Below are 23,007 nucleotides of genomic sequence, written 5' to 3' on the forward strand. Positions count from 1 at the left end.
AGGCTTTGTTCCTGACCCCAGAGAGCACTAAGGCTCTCACTCCGTGGGGTCATAAACATGTCTGCTAGTGGCAGGCTGGCACAGAACAGTCAGCCCTACACTAGAGGGTTGGGTAAAATACAGGGGGCATCTTTAAGATGTCCTGAGTGTGCTTTTTACAATAAATCTAACATTGGCATCAGTGTGGGTTTATTGTGCTGAGAAGTTGATACCAAACTTCCCAGTTTTCAGTGAAGCCATCATGGAGCTGTGGAGTTCCTAATGACAAACTCCCAGCCCATGTACTTAATATGGAGACACTGCACTTACAATGTCTAAGAATGGACTTCGACACTGTAGGGGCATATTGCTCATGCAGCTATGCCCCCATGTGTGGTATAGTGTAACCTGCCTTAGGGCTGTAAGGCCTACTAGAGAGGTGACTTACCCATGCCACAGGCAGTGTTTTGTGGACATGGCACCCTGAAAGGGATGTCATGTCGACTTTGCCTTTTTCTCCCCACCGACAAAAACAATCTGCAATGGCAGTGTGCATGTGGGTCCCTTAGGGTGGCACATACATGCCACAGCCCTTTGGGACCCTCCTGCCACAGGGCCGTTGGTACCACTGGCACATTGTACAAGGGACTTATCTGTGTGCCAGAGTTGTGCCTATTGTGGAAACAATGGTACAGTTTTAGGGCAAGAACACTAGTGCTGGGGCCTGGTTAGCTGGATCCCAGCACACTCTCAGTCAAGTCAGCATCAATGTCAGGCACAAAGTGTGTGTGTGGGGGGGGTATCCATGCCTAAAGGGGAACTTTCCTACACAACCTCCTCCCAAATGAAAGAGGATGAGACTAACCTTTCCTAAGAGAGTCTTCACTATCAAATTGGAAGAACCTGGAAAGGCCATCTGCACTGGCATGGACAGTCTCAGGTCTGTGTTCCACTGCAAAGTCAATTCCCTGTAGGGAGATGGACCACCTCACAAGTTTAAGGCTCTCACCTTTCATTTGCATTACCTATCTGAGAGGTAATGCACAATGAAGTGAGTACCAAACAAGTATGGTCTCAACTTTTTCAGGGACCAAACCACAGCAAACGCCTCCCTCTCAATGGCACTCCAACGCTGTTCCCTAGAGAATAACCTTCTGCTAATGAAAGCAACATGATCCCTAACTTGCTCCCCATCTGAGGGCAGGCCTTCCTCCTAAGCAGGGTGTTCCCTTGTGTAGTCTGCCAAGAGTTCCTGGAGTTTCACCTTGGCTGGAACCAGTTTTGATGTTTTTCAGTCTGTAGAGGGACCTTAACTCTCTCATCCCAAGATGGAGGTAAGAGGTGAGGTTGAGCTCCACAACCATGTCCTCTGAGCTGCTCATTTTGTTGATGAAGTTGGGGATTACTTTTAGGAACTAAAAACTACTTCTAGCTACTAACCCTTAATTATAATAACTTTAAATCTAATAAAGAAATGCTAAAGGGGACTCAATCAAGGCCCTAGCAGGACTTTTGGAAATATAGAAAAACAATTGTCATTTCAAAAATCAATTGAAGCTAAAGGCAATTTTGGAATTAAGTTTTGTGGTCAGGTATTGGCTGAATTGTCCAGCAAATTAAAAGTTGTAGACCCCACCGCTGATCCACCAATGTTGTAAGCTGGCCCTGCATATACTATATGAAAATGAGATATAGTGTGCACGGAGTCAAGTGGTTCCCTAGAGGCTAAAGTAGATAATACTAATGCTCTCTTTTGCGGAACAGTTAGGCTTATCAGAGGGCAGTGCAAAGCATTTTTTGTACACACACAGTCAATAAATGAGACACACACACAATGACTAACTCCAGGCCAATGTATTTGTATTGCAAAAATATGTATTTTGTTACATTATTTCTATAACCAAAGAGATCACGTTGCAGGTAAGCACATTTGCAAGGAAGTATTAAGCATATGTATCAAAGACACTTTGTTTAGTTTTGTAAATAAAACAGTTTACAGGTAAGTAACACTTTTCACTTTTAAAAGTTGACAGTGCAATTTTCAGAACAGCCCGGGGGGTGAGTGGGTGGGGGAGTGTTTGTACAGTTTTGAGGTAAGTACTCTACTTACAGTTCCAGTTTCTGGGGGTTAGGATGTGTACAGGTCGGGGCCTCTTGCCTCCACACCCTAAAGAGCCTCAAAAAATCTTCAAATACTCGCTCAACACTCAGGCTCTTATCACCAGCAAACTGGACTATGACAAATCACTCAATGTCAGCATCACCTCTCAGCTCACCAAGAGGCTCCTGGTCATCTAACGTTGCAGCCAGATGCACGCTCAATCTCCCACCTTGCATGCACATCTACACACATCTCAAAAGCTTCCACTGGATCTGCGTCTACAAAGCACACCCTCCAAGTACCACATACATGTACACAGCCCTACACAATCCAGGCTCCATATTCCTTAACAGCTGCACTGGGTTCCACATCCCAAGCCGGATGCCGGATGCCTGCTTGACAAGTCTCCCACATACGAAGAGCCAGAGCAGGTGGACGCGCTTTCTCATACCTGCCTCCGAAGGCCTGGAACAACCTCCATTAACCCATCAGAGCAGCCAGCTCAGTCCTCAAATTTCACAAGAAACTGAAAATCTGGCTTTTCCATTAGGCCCCAGTCAGAGCCGGCACAGGTCCCTTTTTCTAGCCCCTGCATGCCCTCCTGGGGGAGATGCGAGTTATACAAGATGACATACCATAAACATCATAAATGTAACAAATGTAACAAACAAATCACTCTTCAGAAAGTTTAGAGTAACTTTTTACATGTGTCGCTGATGCAGAGGGACCCCATGGCATAGTTTAAGAGGGTGACTTTATTACTTCTTATAGACTTTATACATTATTTCACTTGGAAGATATATTTTTTTAGCAACCTCTCCTTTACATGATGAACAGCTAAAGATTGTTAAAATCAAGGATAAAGACTTTTACATAATACCTGGAAGTCTTAGGCTATTTATTGCAGCCTTATCCACCATGAGTAACCATTTATATCATTTGGTGTCTATGTTGTGGAATCTTACTCTTGTAATGTTTACCCTGCATTAAAAACATAATTTTTTTCTGTCTCTAGCTCAATCATTTTGCTGAAATCTCGCTATCCCAACAGTGGTCCCTATGTAACCACCATTACTGTATGAATCAAGGAAAGGTAGGCTTATGAGCAAGATAGCGACCCCGTAAGTATCCCAGTGTGGAATGGGAGGGTATGAGGTGGAGCGAAGCGCCCAAAAAATCAAGAAACAGAATAGGCGCTTGGTGTCAAGGCACGACAGAGAAGAAACTATGAAGCTATCTCAGAACACAGAATAACTGGGCTGCTTAGGAAGGAGAGGCATTCCAGGTCTTAGCCGCGGGTGGGCGAAGGAGTGACCACTCTGTTGTGCATGGGTGGGATGCAAAGCAGATCCCAGGAGGATCTCAAGAGACACACTGTACAGTAAAAATGTAAAGCACTTATGTTCAAAGAATGCATGAATTCCGGCAAGACACTTTCTGAGTGCAAATTTAAACCTAGCTTATAACCAGCCATTTTTCACAATTTCTCAGAGCTGGGTTTTTGGCACACAACCCGTATTTACCGTAAATATATCTTCTGCTGTAAGTTCTCATCATCATATCTGTCGCACTAAATACTGTGAATACGGTAAACCTTTGGGGTGGTCAAAGTGCAAGTATTTGGCCTAGTGAGGTCATTAGAAACAGGCATGGACGTCACTTTGTTGTAGATGTGACCCCTGGCTTGCCCCTTATGACCCCTGGCACAGATTCTGCGACCCCTTGGCCTCGGAGGTGGCAAAATCAGTGCCAGGAAGACATAGGCAACTTGTCCCTAGTCCTTACGAATGTCAGCTAGGGCTCCACTCTGTTTGCTCTCATTTTTTATTTCACTAATAATGCTCCATTATTCACTATTAGTGTAATAAAAATGATGTACAATTAGCTGGAATATGATCTTCCCTGGATGCTGAAGTAAGTGAAAAATGCTTTTAAATGTACGTTGTGTGTGTGCTTGCGGGTTAGTGTGTGTTTACATGACAGAGAGAGTGTGTGTAAGTGTGAATGTGTAAGCATGAGAGTACAACTTTAGTTCAAAGTTCGTGTGATGTCACTTCCGCTACCTATGGCATTTTGGTGAACTGACGTTCATCGAAACTGGTGGCTAAAGTGTGGGGGTATAAGGCTGGTGAGGTCTGGGATAGGAGGAGGAGCAGAGCTAACACACTGAACTTGGATCTGAAGGGCGGAAAATAGATGCTGAGAACCAAATATTCCAGACCAATGTAGAAGAACTGAGCACGAAGAGTGAATGGTCCTAATTCTGACGTGGTCTGACAGAAATAAGTCAAATCAGATCTGCAGAGCGCACAGCTGCCAACCAAGCATCTTGGTGCTACAAGCATTCAAGAAGGCACAGATTGTCAAGATGCTAAAGACTGAAGAACCATGCTTTTAGTTGTTTTCTGAACTGGCTTTCCTTTGTGAGCTGATGTATCGAAAATAGGAGCTTGTGCGCTGACTCACTATCGACGAGCGACCCGAAGGATCCACCATGCAGTAGCATTTTTGACTGCCTGTAGGCAATCTAACAGGCAATTGGGCAGGCATAGATACACGACATTGCGTAATCTATTCAAGAGGTAAAAGATGCATGTACAATAGTATTTTTGGACTTTCATCAGAATATATTACAGGGATTTCTTCAAGGTCCTATGAAGGGAAAAACAGGTACCTGCAACTGCTAATATCTGGGGGCAAAAGGATAACTTGCTATTCAAACTTAACCCACAATTTTTTGGTGATTGAAGTTGGCTTGGGGGCCGGGCCAAACTCATCAGGCTACCAGTGCTTGGACCAACCTTTGGATGCCTCACAAAACAGCAGTACTCTTGATTTGCTGGACTTACATTTCAGGCAACTCTTCCTCATCCATTCCACCACTTCAACCACGCATCTGTTAAAGGCAAGCTGGCCAGTGCCAGCTTTTCTCCCAAGTGACAAGATCAGGTGGGTTTCATCAATGTAGCTGATCACCTTGATGCCATGGAATTCGATGATGGTTGCCCTTGGGGCCATACATACATTAAAATGCATAGGCCTCATGAGGATGCCTGAAGCACCCTATAGTTGAGTATTTTAGATGAACAGGTGAATGACTCAAGGGTTACAGACTGTCCTCTGCCAAAGAGGAAAGAATGGAACCACAGCGGCCAACCCACAACTCCGCGAGTCTCTGCAACACCGTCAAATCAAGAAAGATCAGGGCAACGACTGGTCCTGATCTAGGAAGGTCTTGATGGATCCAGACACTTGTAGCAGAGCTGTCTTATTGCTATGTCTGGGGCAGAAACCAGACTGGGAAAGATGCAGCAAGTTGAAGTTTTCCAAGTAACTGGAACAATTGTGGTATTAAGAGAGATGTTAAAAATGTAATTACGAGTGAGATTGGTTATTTCAACCACAGAAGGTAGGAGGCCAGAGGGGCAGGGGACTGTGGAAGAGCTAAACTTCAGGAGACAAGTAAACTGTACTCCTACCACTAGAAACTCAAATCAATTCATGCACGGTTCACGTGAATCAGTCGCATCCTGCAAAGAAGTTGTTAAGCTATTTTTACTTTTAGCAAAACATAAATCAGTCATCTCTTTAAGCAACAGAAATAGAGCACAATGCGCAGAAGTCAAAAATACAACTTTAACTGAAGGGATGTGTGTCCTCAAAAAACATATATAATAAACTAATGAGAGAGAGCTCACATATGGCTGAACACCAACAAAGCGAAAAAGCTATGCGAATTCAACAAAGCAGGTAAATTCCTAGCCAACTACCTAAAGGTGGAGAAAAGCCAGAACTCCTCGATTACTGCAATCAGGAACAAATCAGGGAAAACAGAAACCAGAAACTGGGACGAAGAAGATAGCCATCTACTTTGCACAATACTACAAAGATCTATACAATCCAGATTGGCAACCAGACATCACAGATTGTGGAAAATACCTCAAAAATGTTAATCTCCATTCAATTAAAGACACAGACTAAACCATCCTAAACAAGCAAATTGAAATACAAGAGATAGATAAGGCAAAAAAACACTTACAATTAGGAAAGCACCAGGGCCTGATGGCTTCACAGGCTACTTTCACAAAACCTTCCAGCCACAACTTACCCCGCACCTAAAATCCCTCTGACTTTTATGTCTCCAAAACAAACTGGCCTAAACTTCACGGAGGCTATAACAACAGCCATCCACAAAGAAAACAAAGACGCATTAGACACCAAAACTATAGACCGATATCCCTACTCAATGTAGATTGTAAACTATATGCAAACATCTTAGCTACAAGATTGGAAAAACTACTCCTGTCACTAATACATCCCTCCCAAACTGGCTTTATAAAAGGAAGACATCCCTCTGATAACATCAGGCTCCTTCCACATGTCCCAGAAAAAGCCCCACTCCTCCATTTCCCAGCGATAGCCATGGACTTAGTCGATGAAAAGGTCCGTTAATTCAACATATGACCCTCCTTTGAACAAATGGTATCCGCACTATGGTGGTCATTATGAACATGGCGGGTTGTCCCGCCATGCCGGCATTGGCGGCTGAAATCACCAGCCAGCATGGCGGGACAACCCGCTGCATGATGAACCGGTTGAGGGCCGCCATCGGCAGCCCTCACTCACCGCCAGGCTTCTGCCGTCAGGCAGCCTGGTGGTGAGAGGAAACACTATCCGACAGGGCAGCTGTGCTACCCTTGGGATAATGTTTCCATATCCACCAGCCTTTCCCTGGCGGGTTATCCCGCCAGGGAAAGGCTGGCGGAGGGGGTGCCCCTGCACTGCCCATGCACTTTGCATGGGCAGTGCAGGGGCCCCGGTGCAGCGCCCCGTCGCGCAGGTCACTGCCCGATTTTCGGGCAGTGATCTGCGCGATGGGTGCAGCTGCACCCGCCACACAGAGGCATTGACGGCGGCTCTCAATGTCCCGGCCTGGCCTTTCTGTGAGCCGGAGGGTGGAAAGGTTCTTTATTTGGCCGGCGGGGTTGTGGGGTCTCTGGCGGTCAGTGTTTTGACCGCCAGCATGAACACGGCGGTTGTTACCGCCGTGTTCATAATGACCACCTATATGTTAACACTTCAGCCAGAGTCAGGGTAAACAGTTCCCTTTCTGAGAAGTTCAAACTATCTCAAGGTACAAGGCAAGGATGTCTTCTATCACCACTACTCTTTCTTTAGCCACAGAACCCCTCCTAACTGAATTATGGCAATTCCATCATCAAAGGCATCCCATTTGGCTCCAGACCCATAAGGTGGCAGCATATGCTGACGATGTCCTCCTCTTCTCGGAAAGACGCAGAAGCAGCCATTCCTGAAATTCTCAACCTGATTAATGCCTACTCTAAAGCCTCAGGTTAAACCATGAACAAAGAAAAAACAGAAGTCTTCCCTTTCAACCCTATATGTATTCCTACAATCCTTTGCAACAGCAACCTCAAATGGCAAAATCATCACCTTAAATACCTGGGCCCAGAACTCGGTGAATCGCCACCCGACACTTGTACACACATTGAAAACACGCTCCTTAAAGAAACTATAGGACCTCAACAAAACATGGTCGCCCGAGCACATCACCTGGTGGGTAAGATTAGAATGCACCAAATGCTAACAGCACCGCAGGTAAGTTTCATAATTAGCATGTTCCCTCTACAACTCTCTGCTACTTTTTAAAAACTCCCCAGCAAGGCTATTATTCAGTTTATTTGGCAAAGTAAAATATCCTACATAGCTACCAATGTCATATTATTGGACAAAGAGAAAGACGGAGTCGGTTTCCCCAACTTCAGCAAGCTTCAAATGGTATTCATACTCAATCCATACATTGGTTTCACCCGCATTCCCTGTCCCCCTGCCCATACGGACAGACATCCAGAGAGATTTCTTCTCCCCGTTCACCCTCCTTGTTGGCATCTCAATGAATCGCTTCAAGCCCCTGCACTCCATAAATATACTCGGACACAATACTGTTAGTGAAACACCTGGACAGCAAATGTATGTCAAACTCAAACACTCTTCTTATATTACACTCTGGCTTTACCCACTTATAAAAACTGACGGTAACACCCTCTCTTGCACTCCTGGTCCTCACACAATATCTTCTACATTAAAGATGAGATTGATAGAACCATCTCTATTGTGTTCTTACTTATACTGACAATAATTCAGAGTAACTGGTAGTATGAGAGGTTGGTTCAGATAAAAACCCACTTCGGACAAAGGGTCCTGAGACAGAGGTATTCCCATCGCCTAGTTACTATTCTCTGGTATAATGGTCGGCTTCCAAACCAGCAGCACGGCTGGCGCTGGATGCAATCTAAACGCGGACTGGCACAGACAAACATGCCCCTGGTGTGCTTTTGGTTCATGCGTGCACCGGGCCTTTTGTAATAGGGTGTCAGACTCATTCCATGGCTGCTAGAGCGCTGACCTACCAAGATGGTGCTTCCGATTGGCACAGGGAAGTAGAGATAGCTAACCTAGGGATCATGTTCTCCCCGATGACAGAAACATGGACTGGACAGCGCGCAAAGAATACGATTGTGTAAATTACAAAAACTGTTATAATAGGGAAAAAAGCACCTGGGAGCTAAATAATAAAAACTTCTAGTTCTAAAATTCAAAAAAGAAGTAATAACGATAAAAGGTATTTCTGGGTGACAGACTGTGCCAGGTAGCAAAATAAGGTGCCCAAAGCTTAGCTTCCAGTTGAGGTCAGCTTTCACTATGGGCAAAACTCTGCACAGAGATTAAGTGAGACCAAAAAGCAGATTGGTGCCATAAATTTCCTGCAAACATAGGTGATCTACAAATTTTATTCTCATAGCTGCACACTTGTAACAGATCCCGTTAACAAATGGGCAACGGAGTGTGAGGCGACTTGGAAGTCAAGTTTGTTAGCTATGAACAGCTCATCAGCCGGCTTCAATCAAAAGCACTGTGTGATATCTACGTATAGCCTTCTTTGTAGCATTCATAGCGCCTTTGAGACAAACAACAACACAATTAGCTCTCATTGTGCCTTATGAGCTAGAACCCTTTGATTATGTACTGAAGATCATTCTGGGATTTTTCCTAAACAAATAACTTAATTTGCAGCATCAATGCATTTGACAAGCCACTGTTCCTCTTCCAGACAATAATTGTACATTTCCTTGCATTTAACTTCATGCCATTAATCACTCTGAATGACTAATGCCTGCTGATGTCTTTATGGAACACAGGCTCATCCATCTCAGTCTGCGACATGCAGCCGAGTTTAGGGGCATCTGGAAGAGGAGCCCTAAATCATATTTATACCTCTTGACAAGTTAGTCTGAAAGTGCAGCACCTAGATTTTACACTTCACTGCCCAAGTTAAATAACAGGAAGAATGAAGCAGAAAAAGCTTACTTTGCACAAGACACCAACCTGCCCATGAAGTGATCTCACGCAGAGCAGCAGTAAGGTACGATACCCATGTGCATCACTGGGATTCAACCCAAGGACAACAAAATTGAGTGTGAAGGAAGGAAAAATCTGAATTGCGAAGCACAGAGACAAAGCTTTTGTCCATTTTTGCCCTCTGCTATTCGATTCTGGCATAGAGTCAATACTCTCCATTAAGAGTTTCACTAATGATACCACAAAAGGGTGGCTGTATGTTTACATCTGAGTGTTGGCTAATTAGGCATATGTCCAGTGTCAACCATTCTTGACTTATCAACTCAATGGTGCCAGTCTATCCTTTGTAAGACACACTACAAGGGTAGTTGGGAAGCACCCACTTTTGATTTTGTTTAAGGGATTCAGTTCACTGGGAGTGACTGCAGCACATATAAGGCCCAGTCCCTCAGCGGCAAGAGGGGGGGGGGATAACTTTCTGAAAAGTTTTAAAGTCTCTGCTGAACCACTGGTGGTTCTCAAGTGACATCAAGAGGGCATATTAGCAATTTCAAAACTTGCCCTGCCACACACAGCATTTAGCTCCTCTTGGATTGATTACCTTAGTCTGTGTGGGCTGTAATGTGTTGAGATTTTTCATAGGTGGGTTGACCCTCTAAAGTCTCATTTACTGAACAAATGTCTGTGAATCATGTTTTTGCTCTTCTGAGAGGCAGTGGAGCTCTTTCAAGGGTGAGAGTGCGTGACTGCTACTTGAGGTTCGAGCATACTCTTACTGCCTTGTTCTGAAGTCTTCATAGTGTCTGGATTGGATACCTGGGGCAGCTGGCTCAGATGGGTTGATGTGATCATGATTTCTGTGATTGGGGGTACAGTGTTGCCACCTTTTCTGTCTGTGTATTTGAAATCAAAGAGGTCTGTTGTAGAGGTTGTTTTTGCAGCCAACCACTGCTTCTGCCAGTGGCACCACAGGTCCTGCTAGAAGCTTTATGGTAAGAGCACTAACTCCCCATGTGAAGGGTCTGTGAAGTGGATTCTGTCCTGCAGGGTGTTTAAATCAGAGTAGACAAAATGCCCTTCCAACCAGACCTCGCCATCAAGGTGGTAGTGCTTTGTGAACATATGCACTGATGCCAATGTCACAAACTGGAAGACGTCAAGGCAGGTACTCTGCGAGCCAGTGCAGTTGTAGAAGCCTTAGACCTGGTAGAATGGGCTCTGAGACCTTCCAGGGGCTGCTTCTTGGCCAGTGCGTAGCAGATCTTGATATAGGGGGCACCCTACTTCGACAATGCCCTCTTTTGCACAGCCTTCCCATTCTTCATCCCAGAGGACCCCACAAGCTGATCATCCAACACTGTTCCTTTGTACAACTGATGTAAGAGCTTGAAACAATGTTGGATTCCAGAAAATGGAGCAGTGACTCCTCTTTCGAGGGGTGAGGGTGAGCAAAGATCACTGGCAGAGTGGCGGATTGCCCAACGTGAAAGGGGGTCATTACTTTGGCAAGAATGCCATCCAAGTCCACAGCACTAATGTGCCCCAGAAAGTACTTGCAGTTCATTTACTTAATGAACGGACATAATTGCGATGAGGTAGACAATCTTCAATGTCAGGAGATGTAGGGAGCAACAATGCATCGGCTAAAAGGGCACAAATAGGAGAAACATAAAAAGCAAGTTAAGATGCCACTGTGGAATCACAAACGGCTTTGGAGGGAACATGTGGGTCAAGCCTTTAATAAACCTCATCACAACAGTTGGTTTAAACAAGTATGGTTGGTCTGGTAAACTTAGAAAGGATGAGAGGGCAGACAACCTTTAATAGTGCCCACTGTAAGGCCTTGCTGGGCCAAAGATAAAACAAACAAAAGGACATGCAACACCTTTATATGCAAGGGATCAGTCTTAGGATCACCACAGTAGACCACAAATTTGCCCCAGCGCCCTCATAAATCGATTTTGTGACAGGCCGGTTGACAGCAAGGATGACCACCACCTCAGGAAGTAGATCAATATTAGTCTGTTGCTGCCTTTCAATTTCCACACATGTAGGTGTAGATTATGCAGACTTGGGATAAGGACACCTCTCTGTTGCTGCAACAGGGGAAATGTCCAGAACGATGATGCCGGAACCACAACATTAGGGTAGTTTTATTTTTAGAGCAAGTGGGGGGGTCTGTTAATTTAGTTTTTAGGGGTGGGGTTGTTTTATTTTTGGGGGTAGTTTTATTTTTGGTGGGGGAAGTTTTTAGGGCAGGTGGGGGGTCTGGTTAGGTTTTAGGGCTCAGGGTAGCTGGGGGGTGTTGGGGTAGTTTTTAGGGGTGGGTGGGGAGTTGTGGTAGTTTTATTTGTAGGGCGGGTGGGGGGTTGGGGTAGTTGTGCTTTTAGGGTGGGAGTGGGGGGGTCAGGGTAGTTGTGTTTATAGGACAGGTGGGGGGTGGTATGCGAAAACCACACATGCCGTTCCACACATGTCTTTACTAGACATGCTTTTACAACGAAAAATCATTGTAAAGGCATGCGTGGTAAAGGCACTCGTGGAAACAACGCAGTCTTGTTCTGACCGCTTTGTTCAGGCATGCGTGGTTGGCACATGTATTGTTCCATCATACATCCCTGCAATAGAAAATTCTAACAAAGTGCCTGGTTGGAGGACAGATGCTCATGCCCAGAAGCTCTGGGTACAACACACTGCTCACTCAATGCAGAGCCATAAGGCGGACTTGAGTGTAAATGTTCTTGAGCTTCTTCAGGACTTATTGTAGGAGAGGCGGAAAGGTATATAGCAGTCCCATATTTCATTTCAGCCAGAATGCATCTCCTAACGAGTGTTCTTGCAGAAACTTAAACATGCAAAATGTTGGACACATCGATTTTGACAATGAAAAAACAGATCAAGCCAAGCATCTCCCTACTGCAGGAAGATGTCCCGCAGTATCTCAAGAAGTAGACCCCACACATTATCTGCCTGATGCCTCCAGCTCAGCTCAACCGCTCTGGCATTCAGGGACCCTGCTATGTGGTTCACAATCATAGAAATGCTGAGGCGCTCCAACCAAACCCTGAGGCGCAAGCTCATCTGGCACAGAGCTGAGGACCCCACCCTACCCTGCTTGTTGCAAATGCACATGGCAGTGGTATTGTCAGTTATTACCTGCATCAGCTTCCCGTTGATGGATGTCACGAAGGCCTTCAGAGCCAAACAAACGGCTGCAACTTCAAGAAATTGATGTGGAGACAAGAGTTCTCAGATCTTCACCTCCCCAACCCAGCAAGAATGCATCGGTCACCACTAGCAGCTCTTGGTCTGGTAGAGAGAGTGGCCTGCTGGGCCAACTGCATCCCAGCAGCCACCACTGCATATCATGAGCTGTCTCACATGAAATCTGGATGTCACTCATCAGATTTTCTTGATCCTAGGCCCACTGGAACTTCAGATTCCACTGCAGAGCTCACATTTGCCCCCCTGACGTAGCTGCCAAGGAGTATGCAGGAGACACAGAGGCCTAAGAAGCCTCAGATCTGCTCTCATATTGAACCAAGATGGAGACTGGAACATTGAGATCATTGCCCGAGTGCCATAGAATCGTTGCAGCAAGAGGAAGGCCCTGCACAGCACTGTGCCCAGGATAGCTCAGACGAATAGAACCTTCTACAAAGTGATGAGGTGTGACTTCATGACTGATGATGTCAGGAGGTTCACCGTCTCCCGGAGGTGGTCTACGATAGACTGTGGTGGGCTCGCCTTTACGAAACAGTTATCAAGGTTAGGGGAAGACTGGTATCTCCGACCTTAGCAGGTGGGCTGTGACACTGCCATCACTTTCATAAACAACCGAGGGGTGCTGGTGAGGTTAAAGGGGAGCACAGCAAACTAAAAATGCTCCTGGCCTACCTTGAACCACAGAGGTCTGTGGGACTGCAGGACCGATATATAGAAAATGCATCCTGAAGGTTCAAGGACACTCTCCCGCTGCCCACGTCCAGAGCACGCAGGATCTGAGCCAGTATGAGCATTTTTAATTTCTCCTTCCACACAAAGGTATTCAGAGGCAGAAAGTATAAAAAGCCTGAAAGCCCCATTCTTCTTCAGAACAAGGAAACAGCAAGTGTAATAACCCTCTTCTCTTTCCCATACTCTCTCAATAGCACAACTGGAGAATAACACTCATACCTCTTGCAGGAATAAGTAGGTGCTAGTCTGAATTGAGCTCTGATGAGGAAGGAATTTTAGGCAGGGATAAAAAAATAAAAGACTGAGCCTGACCATGTTTAGCGATTTGTAAGACCTGTCTGTCAGCAGTGCTGGTTTTCCACCCTGGGAGGAAATGATGAATTCTGTACCCTGTGAGATCAGCATGCAGAGTTAATGGTAAATTAAAGTGGTTTGGTGGCTGTAGCAACAGGAGAAGAGGAATGGAAGTACTGATGCTCCTGCTGGCCCATGCACTGCCTGGCAGACCCGCATCCATGGCCTTTCGAAAGACTGAGATGTATACAGCATCACTGGTTAGGAAGGCTGTTTGTTTATAAGCCAGCCCTCTCCTCTGAACTACTAAAACAAATGAAAAAAATGTTTCGAAGAGGCCAACCGCTCCAAGGAAGACACTTTTGTTCTGCTGTCTTTGAAGTGGTTCCAAAGTAGAGTCTGCCTTTTCTCCAAAGTAGCAGACTACAATGCATGACCGGTTGATGAAAACATGCTTGCCAAAAGTCTCAGTCCTCTTGGATTCCCTGTCTGGGGGCATGGCTGGCAATGAGATGGTATTTACGTTACCAACTGAGGTCTGTATAACCAGGCTATCTGGAGTAGTGTTTGATTAGACACTCAGGGACATCAGGGCTGGTCTGTGATGCCTAGCTATCTGCCTATTCATGGGTGTGCAAAACCTGGGATTCATCCTAGGGGCCAGCAAGGTTATCAGTGAGGGCCTAGTTACAATGGAGAAAGGGCTCAGAAGTAACTGGCCCAGACTGTAAAATCTCTGTTAGGATACTTGTTTTGATCTCAACTGAAGACAGCTGGAAACCCAGTACTTAAGGTGTCCTCTGAACCACCATTGCACATGTGGCACGTACTTCTATTAGTGGCCCGAGTGGCAAGTAAAGCCCTACCTCAGGAGAGATGTCAACCCCACTGGTATCTTGCAAACTCATGTAGAAAGCATCATTTATATAGTCAAGGGGAAGAAAGCCATCCAATCACCATAGGCCTCGACAAAACTACTCGCCCACTCACTATGGCGAGTCAGATTTAATCAGGGCACGCTACATTTAGGGCCTACTCACCCCTTTTGGAAAGCTGACAAACAGGTGTTATGTTCACTCACAAAGTGAAGGGGCATTAAAGATGCCTTTAAATCTTGTCACATTTATTCTCTATCCAGAGACAGAGATCAAAAGTCAGTTTACATCTACGACTACTTTTCTTTCTCTGACTACAAAGCTTGAGTATTTTGTAAAAGGAAACTGTCTGACAAACATGCTGTTCAAAACAAGTGAAATGGAGGGCTGTAGAATGTCATGTTTCAGTCTAATGCATTTAAATAGGTAAAAAGTGAACTGAACAAACATTTCAAAGTAAATTTCAATAGTCATGAAAGTCCTTGTTTTGTAATTATGTGTGATGAAAAATAAATAATAGGATGAAAACAGATTAGAACAATTTACTTGGTGGCAAATGATAAATAGGTTTCCAGATTGTTTATACACTATATAGTTTTATAAGTAAAACTGCATGTGTTTGACCATTTCATTAGAAAATGTGCCTTCTGTAAATGACAGTGCACTGCCACCTCATTCTTTAGTAATAATATTTATTAACACTTTTTAACCACGAACTGAGAAACATTCCTGCCCCTGCCCTGGTGGCAATGCTAATAGTGAAGTATGAGGCAAGTCAGTGGTCATGTGTACCCTATAAGTGGGCTAGATTCTTATTATGCATGGAGCAAACATGTAGTCTATTAAATCAAACCAAATAGGTTTTTTGTACAGCAGGAATGTCGCATATTGGAAGGTGCTTTCATATGGGATAGTGAATAAAAAGGTGGCTCGGCAAAATAAGATATTTGCCCAGGATGACATAATGAGACCAGTTTATGGGTCAAGTACATTACAGTTGGGTTGAGACGGTTATTCAAGTTACTAGCTCGCAGGTCTAGTAACATTTTTATGTTTTGTTGTAGGCCAGCATCTTCATCCACTTCCTGGGGTGTCTAGGTGGAAGAAACCAGCACAGGTTCCAGATATGAAATGTAAGTCTGTACTAGTGTTGGTACAGGTTATATAATAGGTCCCAAGGGGCCCGATGGGGCAGAGAATGGATTCACCAACTATACCTGACTAGAGGCCACTGCAGTTCCCTTATACTCACAGGTGGGGCAGAAGCACCCCTACACTTTGCAACAGGCCCTCCTTGAAGGCTACTATCAGTTGTAGTGTCGCAGATGGCCCTGGAAACTCCAGGCACAGCGGAATCAACTGAGGTATCTGCTCTTCAGCAGGAGACCTTGAAGGTGCATTACAGCCACCGTGATGCCCTGGTGCCTTCTCTATGGTCTTTAGATACAGAGTGGTGGGATGCGGCTTGGGGGAAGGGTTTATACTTGGACTTCGATTTCGACTTACAGGAGGACTTAGTGTGTGAAGTTTACTGCTCGCTGGATCAGCCCCAATGACCAGGAAAGATACATTACCTCGACTTGGAGCAGGAGCAAAACCTCTGCGAATGCCGCAACAGCTTATTTTCAGTGACAAATAACTTCCCCTCCTGGTTTAAGATGGCTTAGGGGTGCATGAGGGCCCAATTATCACATACCTTGCAGTTATATCCCGAACCCACACACCAAAGATGCAACTTGTCTGGGTCTGTGAATGACATCTGCTTTCTACAGCCACAGCATTGCCCGACACTTGCCATTTTAAGAGACAACATCACTCCTTAGCACTCAATGAGACGGTTTTGAAGTTATCAGAAAATTGGGAGTGGAGATCCGGATCAGTGTCCCAAGGTGCATAAATAAAAAGGGACTGACGCTTATATTATGGTGCAAAGTTATATTTTACACCTGTATGTGTAAAGAAAAAACTGAAAATGCTCCTGGTCCACCCTGGACTGCACATCTGTGGGACTGTTGGACAGGTATATGAAAAAAATGCACCCTGCAGGTCCAAGGACACCGACCACAAGACATTTGTACCCGACTAGTCTTCCTCCATGATCTAATCCGCTTGAGAATTTAAGGCATCTTCACACGGGAGAAACTAATTTAGGATTGCTGGAGTCCAGTTATTCTACAGTGTTCCAGTGTAGGTCATTTAAGGGAGCTGCTGTTTAGCCTGCAGGTTTTTCACTCTCCAGCAGCAGGCACAGCAAGAACCTTTGATAGTGATAGTGCAAGTGAATGCAACTTGCCCCCTTCCATACCTCTTCGCAAGTGGTGCCCAGCAGTGCTGGGTTACTGCTGCATATACTGACTTAGTCTATCGTGTCCAGCTGTGTGGATCCCGCTATGCTTTCCCTTGATTGACCTTGTCACAAAGGTATAAGAAGCATCAAAGTCTAGAAGTACAGCAGTCAAGTGTTGCCTTGTTACTTGCTGCACTGCAAGTCTACAATTCCAGATGTTTATAAAGGGGCGCCTCTGCTCACGGAATACACTACGGCGTAAGGGAACAGGCAGCTTGTGTGAGCTGTGAACCACCATCAATCAAACCCTCTTTAATAAGAGGAGCTACAACTGAATTGTAATGTTTGATGAATCAAACAGGGGACACATGCAAATGTGCTGCCAGTGAACTACCCCACGCACGTGCCCTTACCTGTTGTATGAACATGCCTATCAAACTAGTAAACAGAGCGGCACACTCCCCTTTCGGGGTAGAGGATGGAGACCTGGTGAGGACCACGTAGTATATCGGGGTTTGAGTCACACACACATGGCACTGTGTCACACCACACACGGCTACAGTGCCACAGACTTACCTTTTAGTTGGAGTTAGTGCCCCAGGTGGTATGTGGGTAACCATGGCATCATTCATGTTGGTTAGGGGTCGAGGAGGGCTGCAACAATACAAAGAAAACAAGGGATTTAGATCAAAAGCGCTCTATGAACAGCAATCAGAGAATTCAGATGTGCAGCACACCAAGACAACACCAGGGTGATTCTAACATAAAAGGCACCGAAAAACAATCAATGTGATGGACTTCAAATAACTCATACTGAATCCAGGCAAGGTACCATCATCTGTTGAACAAGAAGAAGAAACATAACCATAACACAAGCTGTTCAAATAACTAATGCCGACTCTAGGCAAGGCTCCATCATCTGTTGAACAACAACAAAAAACATAACCCTAACACAAGCTGTTCAAACAACTAATGCTGACTCTAGGCAAAGCACCATCATCTGTTGAACAGCAATAAGAAACATAACCATAACACTAGTTGTTCAAATAACTAATGCCGACTCTAGGCAAGGCCTCATCATCTGTTGAACAACAGCAAAAAACATAACCATAACACAAGCTGTTCAAATAACTAATGCCGACTCTAGGTAAGGTGCCATCAGCTGTTGAACAGCAAGAAGAAACATAATCATAACACTAGCTGTTCAAATAACTAATGCCGACTCTAGGCAAGGCCCCATCATCTGTTGAACAACAACAAAAAACATAACCATAACACAAGCTGTTCAAATAACTTATGCCGACTCTAGGCAAGGCCCCATCATCTGTTGAACAAAAACAAAAAAACATAACCCTAACACAAGCTGTTCAAATAACTAATGCTGACTCTAGGCAAAGTACCATCATCTGTTGAACAGCAACAAGAAACATAACCATAACACTAGCTGTTCAAATAACTAATGCCGACTCTAGGCAAGGCCCCATCATCTGTTGATCAACAACAAAAATCATAACCATAACACAAGCTGTTCAAATAACTAATGCCGACTCTAGGTAAGGCGCCATCAGCTGTTGAACAGCAAGAAGAAACATAACCATAACACTAGCTGTTTAAATAGCTAATACCTACTCTAGGCAAAGCGCCATCATCAGTTGAACAAGAAGAAGAAAGATAACCATAACACTAGCTGTTCAAATAACTAATGCTGGCTCTAGTCAAGGCGCCATTATGTGTTGAATAACAAGAAACATAATCATAATGCTAGCTGGTCAAATAACTAATACTGACTCTAGGCAGGGCACCATCATCTTTTCAATAACAACAACCATAATTGTGATACCTCCTGCTCAAATAATATGGACTTCAGGGAAGGTGTCTTCTGTATAATATTCACAATAAAAACCTCAAAATAATAAACCACATCCTAATAGTTGCTACTCTTTATAATGTATGGCTTCCCAACCTTGAAATATGGCACTATTACTCCACTTTAATTGCACTTAATATTGTATTGTAATCGTATTTATTTAGCGCTTACTACCCCTGACGAGGCATCGAAGCGCTTTTCGGTGAGTAGCACGCTACTCTGGAACCCAACAAGAATTAGTGATGGATTAGTATCGGGAAATAATGAGTACAGTTTTAATATTATTATGAGTTAATTTGGGCCGCGGATAGGAGAGTTTGTTAGTTAGATTGACTGGAGTAATGGAGGGATAAACTTCTGTAAATTAGCACTTGTATAGCGCACTACTCACCCGTTAGGGTCTTAAGGCGCTGTACTCATACCGCTATGGAACCCCTCCTGGCTTTTCCCTGTGAGGCGCCCACTCCTGAGCACCCCCAGGGTGAAGCCAGGCATCCAAGCGCTGTTGGGGCCGTTGTGGAGATTAAGCAAGCTATTGCCCAGAGTTGCAGAGTGGGACCCATGAATTAGATTAGGCACCGAGGCGAGAATTATCTGGTCAAGGGGAATTGAGCCCAAGACCTGCCGAAGCGGGACTTGAACCCTGGTCTTGAGCCAGATCTCTGCTTCAGGGTCTGCCGCTCTAACCATTGAGCCACACTTCTCCACTTAGAGATAAAGGGTAGAGTAAGGCATGCTAGGATTTGAACCTATGGCCTGCAAGGTCACAAGTACTTCTCAGTAGAGAGCGCTTAACTCACTGAGCCATTGTGCTACTTATCACAGGTACAAAACTTGTGTTTTTTTAAATCAAACATGGACCCTCTCAACAGAAGACTCTGATAAGGGGTAAGATAACCGGAAATGATGGAGGTGTCCAATGGTGCCTAGATCACTGTGAAGAACAGAGCTGAATTGTGCACTAGAGCAGTGGTTCTTAGTCAGTGGTTTGGAGAACCCTGGGATCTGCGACAACCACTAGGGGGGTTCGCAACTACTTTGAACAATAAATAATATTAACAGATTAATAAATGGTACATGAGTAAAAATGTAAAATTAAGAATTTTAAATGTTAAGTGAACGGTACGGAATTTACAATAAGAGGCAACAAAATAAGTCGTTGTCCTCAGATTGATTTGTGGGATCAGTGCAAATGCATCAAACACAATATAGTATGGACGATCGGTGGCCTCAGCTGAATTTCGAAAAAGCCCCAAACTTGCCATTAAAATGAAAATTGGGGATTCTTTTACAAATATTTGTTTGTAAAGTAAATTAAATATTTCATAATTTCTGTATTTATTTGATGAACGCTTATTTCTGTATTTTTTATTATTGTTTTGGGGCTCATATCAAAATTGCTGAAGATGGGTCCCTGGGTCCTAATGACTCAGTGGGAGTCCCTGGAATCCAATAATGATTCAGTGGGAGTCCCCGAATTCCAGTAATGATGGCGTGGGTGGATCCCTGGATTCCAATAATGACTACGTGGAGTCCACAGAAGTCAAAGCTTAAGAACCACTGCAGCAGGAATTCCTCTACTAGACAAGGCAACTCAATGCCTGGCTGATTTAAACAGCAGAGGTAGCCTGGATGTTACGCATGGAAGGGCACCGTCTGCCCGAGTGGAGTCAGTGCGCACCTCGAACTGATTTAGGACTTTCCTGCTTTTAGGACATCTTTCAAACTAATTATTTTGCTAATTTGTACCGCGTTGGACTTTCTAAAATTAGATTCCCGGCGCCAGGTAACCTCTGGGGCCAGTGAGCGCTGCCCTCAGCTCTCACTCTGGTGCAATGGCCACCACGATGAACGTTTCCTCTCCATCCGCTTCTGCCCACGATGACATCCTGCTTAATCTATGGCTAAAGCTCTCTCGTAGTCACTTCGAGTCTCTTCAGTCTTCTTCAAATGGTGTTCACACATAGACAGTGGTCGTTAGTACGACATTGATGAGTATATGACGACCACCCCTGCTTTCAAATGTACTAAGTGAGCTGTCCACGGTGCAGGCAACTCACCAGGCCTGCCTTCGCCCTCCAGGGACAGAGCCTCCCTGTGGCATCAGTGCCACCTCTGGGGACAGGGATGTTGTGTTCATGAAACACAGCAGCAGGGATCAGAGGCGGAAACAGGGCAGGTTAGAAAGGGGTGATTCAATGGTTTGGGGACGCACGCTGAGGTGCTGCTGCTTGAAGAGTGAAGGATGGAAGTGAGGTGAGGCCTCCTATGCTGCTACTGGGATGGGGCACGCACAGCCCTCTTTGGTCATGAACCCCTTGGATTCCAGTCATTGATCTCACCTCCAGGAGGGCTGTGATACTTCTAGTTATGCTTGGGGGCCTGAGAAGCAGGAAAGCAGACTATTTTTAGGGTCGAGCCTGCGCTAGCATGCGCTTGCAAATGCGTATCGCTTGCGAGACGCTTTAGTAGTTAGAAAAGGGCTCGGAGCCCCGTCCATGTCACGTCAGTGTCTTTCATTGGTTCGTGGGCTTGCCTTTTAAAATCTGATTGCTTTCATTAGTGGAAAGCATGCACACGTCATGCCTTTTCCGGTGGTTAGCCCTCCTTGAACGCAGCGACCAAGTACTGAAAACATGCGAGGCTCGCTGTTTTCGGTCCGGTTTGTGGACTACTTTTTATCTTTTTTCGCAGCATGATCTCGCTTGGCAGAAGTCGAGCGCTTTGCATGACATCAACCCTGTTACATAGTTGATTTAACTTTTGCCGGTTACGTAGATAATTGCACTTTTGCCCATAGGTTTCACTACGAGTGAACTGTAGCAGCGCGATCGTGCTCTTTTTTCCATTTAATGTCGCAAGAAAAGTCCAGTTGGGAGTTTACAACTGCTAATACCTCTAACTCGGAGAAATGCGAGACCCGTTGCATTGCAAATGCTTGTTAATGTCAGGCTTGCTAGCGCAGCTCTCGCCAGACAATTGAGTGAGCATCACCATGACAGCGGCTTTGGCTACACCCATGTTTTGGGAGCTATGGCTACATGTTTTGATTAGACAGAAGTTGTATGCTTCCACAAAAAAGTGCTTGCCCGACACACAACTGTGATAATTTTGTTTGTTTATCAAGCTACCAGTATGTGAACTTTCTACAGCACACGCATGAAATTGTAAAGCTATTAAAGTGTCTTAGATAAGCAGATAACTTATGTTGTTCTTCTCTAGCTGCAGCACAGATGGGAGAAGGGTAGTCATTCACTAACATGATTTTTTAGGCCTGGCTGACAGTGCAACTGTCATCTAACCTTTTACCCTACACTGATATTATTCTGCAGTTCTTTCCTTCCATATCTATTTCCATGTTGTTTACTTGTGATGCTTCACAGTACTATACAACACTCCTTTAAAGCCAGACCTATTGATATTGCCAATGCTCACTGACCTTTCATCATAGTATGCAATAAATGTTTCTGGCCAAAAGTGAAACTTTTAATTTACTTGCCCCGTTACAGAGAGTGATGCTTCATGGGTAGATCATTCTGTAGGAGTTTTGCACCCGTTCTCTGGAGAAGGCATAACCATGGCACTGGGTTGCAATATATCCTTGATGTATGCCAGTGACCAGCTGTGGGTGAACTGTCTTGGTGGTGGCAGACAATACTTGCTGAACAAAATCAAGTCTTGAACAGGAGACCTAGGTAAGGAGAGCAGTTGGGGGCACTGGTGGACCGCAGAGACGGAGGGGTAAGGGAGAAATGCAGTACTGGCACTGGATGATAGAAGGACATGTTGACATATAAGGTAGTGAATAATAATCCCAGTGTCTTCCCAGTGCCAGGGTTGCATCATGGCATCTGAGCACTATAACAAGCGGGTTCACAACTTTTTTACTCTCTCACCGGGGACAGATGAACCTCTGAAATTATTACTAGTTTTACTGCTGCCTAATCTCTGGTCCTTTGGCATTTCACTTCTGCTCACTGAGAAGGGGTTTCTACCTTTTATGTCTACTTAACAGTAAATCCGAATGATTAACATCTTAACTAATGAGTAAAGTTGAACACTAGTTTTGAAGAATGATGTAATTCAATGGAATGTTTGCATCCCTTTTAAAATATGTTCTTCTTGGGTAAGGAAAGTAGCTAATCTTCAAGATGAGCTAACAACATTTTGATACATCAGCGCTTTAGGTTCTTTGAAGCTACACACAATGTGGTAATTCCTTTTTTGAGTAGTTCATTGATATTCATTTTCATTTTTTTATTTACTG

The 23,007-nt window shown here is 44.7% G+C and overlaps 1 protein-coding gene across 6 annotated transcripts in view; it reads right to left on the reverse strand.

Annotated features, from left to right (window-relative positions):
- DTNB (dystrobrevin beta) overlaps positions 1-23,007 on the reverse strand; it is a 672,321-nt gene that overhangs the window by 269,583 nt on the left and 379,731 nt on the right. For all 6 annotated transcript variants that reach the window (XR_011203590.1, XM_069233646.1, XM_069233645.1 and 3 more), the window contains one exon: positions 17,450-17,527. Coding sequence is in view for 5 of the 6 variants with exons in the window: in XM_069233646.1 (XP_069089747.1) it covers positions 17,450-17,527 (78 nt within the window). In the remaining variant the exon portion in view is untranslated. The remainder of the gene's footprint in view (positions 1-17,449; positions 17,528-23,007) is intronic.

This window comes from Pleurodeles waltl, chromosome 5 (genome assembly GCF_031143425.1).
Source record: "Pleurodeles waltl isolate 20211129_DDA chromosome 5, aPleWal1.hap1.20221129, whole genome shotgun sequence".
NCBI lineage: Eukaryota > Metazoa > Chordata > Amphibia > Caudata > Salamandridae > Pleurodeles > Pleurodeles waltl.